At 27.4% G+C, this 7115-nt stretch overlaps 1 protein-coding gene across 1 annotated transcript; it reads right to left on the bottom strand.

The window, feature by feature from the left end:
• Positions 1-4340: 4340 nt before the first annotated feature.
• Positions 4341-6062, bottom strand: LOC110866653 (putative B3 domain-containing protein Os04g0347400). The gene is made up of 6 exons (XM_022115794.1): positions 5877-6062; positions 5442-5771; positions 5310-5366; positions 5129-5197; positions 4903-5034; positions 4341-4592 (listed from the first exon to the last, which is right to left on the bottom strand). The coding sequence occupies exons 1-6, from the start codon at positions 6060-6062 to the stop codon at positions 4341-4343; spliced, it is 1026 nt and encodes a 341-aa protein (XP_021971486.1).
• Between the last annotated feature and the right edge of the window lie 1053 nt (positions 6063-7115).

Raw genomic sequence — 7115 nt, 5'->3', positions numbered from 1 at the left:
ACATTGAAGAAATTTCTTCTTTCAGAGAGATGTATATTTAGTATTGGTTTACTTGGAACCATATTAGAGGTATAGTTTTTTTTTTTTAATTTTGTAATTCCTATATTATATATTGGTATGTATTAAAGTTTCATTTTAAGATTAATATTGTTCTTTATTTTTATTAGAAAAAGAAGGTATTGGTTATTGGCACAGTCACGGCCATATGTACGGATAAGCTTTGGTATTACAATGGTTGTAACCACTGCAAATCACGTGTCGAGGATAGATTTGTAACCAAAGAGGGTGATGACGGTTCATGTGATGCTGCTGAAACAAAGGGTTTGGTTTGTACCAACAACGAATGTCAAGGAGTGGACATTTATGCAATTCCGCGGTTTGATAATCTTTTTAACTCTTTATACAATTGTAAACTGAAATTACTTTGTTTTTAACTAATATTAACAATTTCATTTGTTTTTAATTTTAATATAATAGTTTCAAGATACCTATCAGGGTCCAAGATTCATCTGGTACTGTTTCATTAACGCTGTTTGATTATGAAGCTTTCAAAATATTTAAGAAATCGGCCAAAGACTTACTTGCTGTCCAAGATCAGGTAATCCAATTAGTTAACCACGTTATTCATTTTTGTACTCTTACTAAGTAACAATTAGTTGTATAAAATTATAGGTTGTTAATTCCGGTGAGATACCCAATCCCTATCCTAAGTTATTTGACACATTGGTTGGAAAGAAATATGCGTTTGTCATAAATATTAGCGACTATAACATTGAATATCAAGTTGAGAACTACGGTATTGCAATGGCAACAAACGACGATTATTGTTGCTCTCTACTCCAAATTCAACATTAACCAGGTCTACTTTGTAATTATGTAATTCTTATTGTTTCATATTCCTTTCGTTTTCGTTCTATATAAATATAACCACTTGTATTTTATTTTATTGTTTCTTTCGAATTGCAGCATGAGCAGTCGGAATCGTATGGTGTTTCGTTGTCCGCCAATCTGTCTAATGCTTGTGAGGTTACTAAGGTAATATAATAATTTATTATTTTACTTTATTTTTTTAATATTTATACTTATTGTTTTTTTTATTAGGATGATGTGTCATTCACCGGTGACAATGTTACGCCTATCTCCAATGTAGCTGGAAGCAGTAAGAAGGCGTCTTCTTGTGAAGTAAAACGTAATCTAGGTGAAGTTTATGAAGTAGATGATGCATTACATTGTTCTTCTACAAAGCGCCGCATGAGTGATGAAATCGTCGAAGATGAAGTTGTTGGTCTTTCTAAGACATTGATTCCGAAAACTGAGAAATAATTTCCCGCATTTTATAAACAATTTCACTGTTTGTTTTTTATTATGGTTTTTTGTTTGAACACATGGTTTTGGGTTTATTATGGATTTTGAATTGGTGGTTTTAATTTGTGGGATAATCCTTGAATTTTGAAGTTAATAAACAATTTCACTGTTTGCCTTGATTGTGGTATTTTGTTTCAACACATGGTTTTAGTTTTCTTATGGATTTTCAATGAGTTTTTATTTTATAAATAACCCTTTATTTTATAATTGAATAAACTTATCTTCTTATTTAATGATCTTATTATATTGTATTATTGTAATCATCATACAATCATTGTTTTCATTTTACTTTATTTATTAACGAAAATAAATAAAAGAAATACAGCATTTATTGTATCTTTCATTACAATATATCTTTCATTACAATATATTCTTATACTACTTGTAATTAGTACATATCGTTTTTTATTTTTTTATTATTAAATATTATTTTGACCTTATTACTTCTTCTTAAATAATAATTAAACGTATATTTAAAAAATTCTGTCGAAAATAATATATTTCATTATCTTGATTGATTCTATACAATACAATTTAACATATTCACCTGTTGATATTTAAATTTGTTGACATTTTATTTAATGTTTAAAATTGGTATTGTTAATTACATAAATCGAGATTAGAAAGTTTCAAAATATATATAAACTATAAATGATTTTGAAATAAAATTGAAAAATTGTAAATAAATGTTTACCTTAATTTGTTGTATTTAATTTTAGAAAAAACCTCTATTTTAAATAATGCAAAGTGTCATTTTAGATGATATGATGGTATGATGGTAATAGATAGTTTAATATTTAAATATTTTTTAAACTGATTTCTAAAAATTTTTTATATTATACAACATATATATATGAATATTGATTCTTAAAGTTTTTAAAGTTTTAATACAAAGATTTATTTGCCATTTGATATGGTTCTGTTTGAGATTTTAACACGACTAAACGCTTGATCAATTGATCGCTATAAATGTTTATGTAGACAGTTGCTTGACGGTCTATCATCATTTGAGTTTAAATGATTTTGAATTTAAATTGAAAAATTATAAATAAATGTTTACCTTAATTGATTCTATTTATTTTTAGAAAAAAAACTTTACTGTAAATAACGCAAAGGGTAAGTATACATGATATTTATGGTATGATCGTGATAGATAGTTTAATATTTAACTATGTTTTTTTATTATAATTCGGTTATATATGAAGTTCAATATTGTAAAAGTTTAATATTTCGTAAACTGATTTGTAACAACTTTTTATATTATACAACATATCTATATGAATAAAAAAGGACTGTTATTTATAATTTGATCGAACCAGGCCCATACAAAAAATTATTAAATCCATTTACATATAAATTAGATGTCTAACCTATTTACTATCCATTGTTAAAGTTTTTAAAGTTTGAATACAATGGTTTATTTGCCATTTGATATGCTTCTATTTGAGATTTTAACAAGACTAAATGCTCGATCAATTGATCGCTATAAAACAAGTTGTAGATGTTGTTTTATTCCCAAGATTTATTAAATCACTTATATTTCGTGATAATGTATGTTGCTCCGTTTTTTATTATTTTTTTCTTTCTTTTATTTTTTATATGTTATGAATTATTATTTTGATGTTTTCCTTATAAAAAACATAATTAAAAAATGGATATTACACATATTATATAACAGATTATAATTATAATAAGCAAAAACCATTGATTTGCATATCACAATTTTTTTTAATCCAAACAAAATTAAAACTGGAAATATTATTCATAAGGTAGGAAACAGTTATTATAACGAACAAACAAGCCATAAGTTAAATGTTCCAAAAGACTAATGATTTTTTTCACCAATCGTGTTATCTTCTTCCATTGCCTCATATTCTTCTATTTTTCTGCGTTTCGATTGAGGAGGAAAGTACTCGTCATAAATGATTTTATATAGCGTTGGGCAATCCTCCCAGAAACTTTCCTGCGTCCATAAATCGGAAATAATTTTGAAGAAAAAACAGACATTGTTGTTAAAAGTAATTTAAATTTTGAATGTAAGTACAAGATAAGTATAATATATTACCGCATATTGTTTAGAATAGTTGACGTGTAACCATTCAAACGGCCATGATGATAGCCCTTCATTCCATTGTTTGCATACACATTTGTACTGCTCAATGTCTCTACCATTGAGCCTAATTAGAATTTCAAACAGTATAATATCGAAAGGAATATAAACCATTATGAAAGGGCTTTGAAACCTGTAATTGAAGATGCTATGTTGATGCTTTATATAGTAGAATGACTTGGGCCTAACTGAATAAACCAAAAAAAAAAAACGAAATCGAATTCAAAAATGGTGATGAAGTTTCTAAATGTTAATTTTCGAAAATATTGTTAACTAATCAATTCCATATTTGTATAATCGGTTTTTGTACGAAATGCTACAAGAATAAGGTTATTTGGTTACTTTTTCTGTTTTGCTATAATTTTGGTTGCATAAACTCATTGAACTCTATAGGTTTGATGATCAACAGTTAAGTGAGACAAATTTAAAGGTTTCTGATTAGGTGGTGATAATTGAGAATGGTCAAAGTACTCTCTATCAACTTTATGATGATGCCAACTAACAGTATCGTTGAAATCAATATTGTCGATTTTTCTTCTTTTGAAATAAGTGATAATTTGTTTTCAGTTATAATCTAAATAATATATATCTATTTTTCTTCTTAGTATTAGTAATGTGCGATCACAGTTGACAACTAATGATACTATATAATCCTAATATAAACAATATTGTTAACATTCATACATATTGTTATATAATGTTTCAAAAACTTCCCATCATATATATACTGAAATATTAACTAAACTTTTAGAAAACAAACTACCAACAACATGTTCATATGCAAATATATAAGTATCCAAAAAAACCATAACCATTAACCACCCATAAACCAACAAAAAGATCTATTACCATCCTTCGACATGCCTTAAATTCGATCCACATTTGTTAACTCCATCACCTGTGTTGAGGTAACAAAGTTGAAGTGAAGAATGTCACCATTCTTCAAACTATTTGCAGACATAAAGTTACCCCAATTGACCATTTTGTAACGCGGTACGTCACCATTTTTTTCGGTTTCCACTTCGTTCTCCATTATTTTTCCATCCAGAGTTTTAATCTTCAATGCATGAAGCTTCTTTGTAAGACCAGATCTCCTCGCTACTTCAACAGGAAGCCTCTACATAAAATATGTTACATTATATTATTATAATTTACCCTATAATTTATACATTATTTAACTACAACTCATTATACAAATTATCATACCAATCTATTTTCTCCTTTTTTTGTAAACTCATAATTTTCTTGATCAATTTCAGCCTTCTTTCGTTTTCCACTATGTTGTCTGGTTTGGCTTTCTTCTCCAACTTTCGTTACCCTATTATAGTAGTTAACAACATTTGAAGTTTAATATCAATAATCAATAATAACCAATAAATAATTCTAATTTTGGTTCTATAGCAATCACTAAATAAATCAATTGTTACCTCTCTTTTTTTTGATGATATACGACAGCTTGAAACATCTGGTTTGAGCACTTCTGGAGTTTCTTCAATTTCCTTTCCCTTTTTTGATGTTGAAACAACAACTTGTGCAACCTTTTTGCGTTTCTTTTCAATCTATTTAGTATATATTTTAAACATATAAATTTGTAAATCAAATACATACTAATCATATTGAATGCTGTTTCTATTTATATTAAGTGATTATTACCTTGTCACTACCTTGAACTCCTTTTTTTGTATTCAACATCTTCTCAGTTTCACTTCCAATGTCTTTAACCTGATATTAAATTTTTATTCAATTTTAATTTATATAAAAAACATAAAATAAAAAACTACATTAGTTCATTAATAAAAGTTATATTAAAAAAATACAAAGTATAACACACTACCTCATTCATCAACGTATCTCCACTTGTATCCGTTCCATTATCAGATTCAACAAAGTTCTGTAAATAAAATTTATAAATATTACTAATCAAATTTATTTGATAAACCTTTTTTTTAAACTGGAAGATACTTACATAATAAGCATTTCGTTGATATGTTGATTGAGATATTATTTCACAGAAATCACTCTCTACTGCTTCTTTTTTAATACCCAATCCAACTTCGATTCCATTCCTGAATGCCCTCAGATGAAATATCACATTACCAATCTTATCGAATATCAGTGTGTCACCATCACATATGTTCAAACTTTCACACAGTTTCGGCCATCCATCCTTAAAAGCATAAGTAACATGTAGTTTAGTTGCCATTAGATCCCAGTACTTACCACCTGCAAATACTTGGTAACTGCCGTTTAGCTCGTGGTTTCTGTAGAACATGTTAATAAATTCATCTGGAATTACCTGCAAGTTATTAAAACATATTAATAATGATAATTACTAAATATGTATTACATTTCAAGTGTCTACAATGTTCACATTTAATTTACTATCAAACATTATGCTTACCGTAAGACCCAGTTTTGTGTAGTTGTTCTTTGTTATGTATGATTCACCATGCACATTGTTTATGAAAGGATAAACCTTCAACACTTTTTCCCCGATGCTTCTAAATAACAGCCATGTGTTTTTTAACAAATGAAGATTATTAACAACAACCCTCCAACCATCTGTTAATACTGGTAGATCATCCATGTGTCTAAGTCTTACCATCCAATGTCTACCGTCTTCATGACGAACCTCTATGTTCATATGTTGCCAGTCATTGCCTCATTTTTTTAACAAATGCAACAGGTACCATCTACATTATACGGCTTGTATTAGGTACAAAGTAACATATTTAAATAATTCATATTGTGATAACCTTATATTTGATCAACTTAGAAACGGAAAGCACAGATACCAACGAAAGCTCTTTAGGATCTTCCATCAGTTGAACAAACCATAGAACCATTTTGTACACTGCATTGCATAATACTTATTATTTGGAGTTCATATTTTTTATGGTTAAATAAGTTATTATAAAGTTTTATTAAGAATCATCAAAAACACATTAAATTTGCATAATTGATCCAAACATCTAATTCTGACTAAAATTCATAATTTTTAATGTTATGATTATTTGTAAAAAGAAAAAGTTATTTGTTACCCATTCTTTATTTACTTCCATATTCCCAGTAGCTATATGTTAACATACAGATATAATATTTACATAATTTTAGAAAATAATTAATTAATTTAACCATTGCCTTCGTTCTTTAAGTATAAATTTATTCCTTTTATGAGTTATAGCATCTATCAAGTTTGTTAACACTCTAAATCCATGATATTCTTAACATGCAATCTATAATTACTACTGAATTTCTGTTTTAATCGATTTCCTGTTCATTCTCTATCAGATCTATACTTAAATATCTAAATAAATCAATGTATGATCCAAAAAATACTAACCGATTAACAAAACTAAAGATACGAATCTTACCTTTTCTTTGAAATTATACACCAATCTTTCTTCTGTACACTTTGATTGTCTGCAAGATTATGTAAGAAAGGAACTTGAAAACCCTAACCGATGGTGTTTGTTGTTGTTGAAGTGATAATAGTCTTTTTTGAATTTTGATAGAATTGATTAATTAAAGGTAATGATGGTATTTCATTGAAACAAGGTATTGAAGTGACGTTTATTAATAAGCAACGGCTATGTAATAATTTGTTTTGTTAACATTTTTTATTATTTATCTTTCTTTA

This window comes from Helianthus annuus, chromosome 7 (genome assembly GCF_002127325.2).
Source record: "Helianthus annuus cultivar XRQ/B chromosome 7, HanXRQr2.0-SUNRISE, whole genome shotgun sequence".
Taxonomy (NCBI): Eukaryota; Viridiplantae; Streptophyta; class Magnoliopsida; order Asterales; family Asteraceae; genus Helianthus; species Helianthus annuus.
This window is presented reverse-complemented; position numbering and strand designations above follow the sequence as displayed.

Coding starts and splice junctions, on each gene's coding strand:
- LOC110866653 (XM_022115794.1), bottom strand. CDS start 6,062: ATGGATGATCTACCAGTATTAACAGATGGTTGGAGGGTTGTTGTTAAT. Junction 5,772..5,876: donor ACACAAAACTGGGTCTTACG/GTAAGCATAATG, acceptor AATAACTTGCAG/GTAATTCCAGATGAATTTAT. Junction 4,593..4,902: donor TATCATCAAAAAAAAGAGAG/GTAACAATTGAT, acceptor TATTTTATGTAG/AGGCTTCCTGTTGAAGTAGC.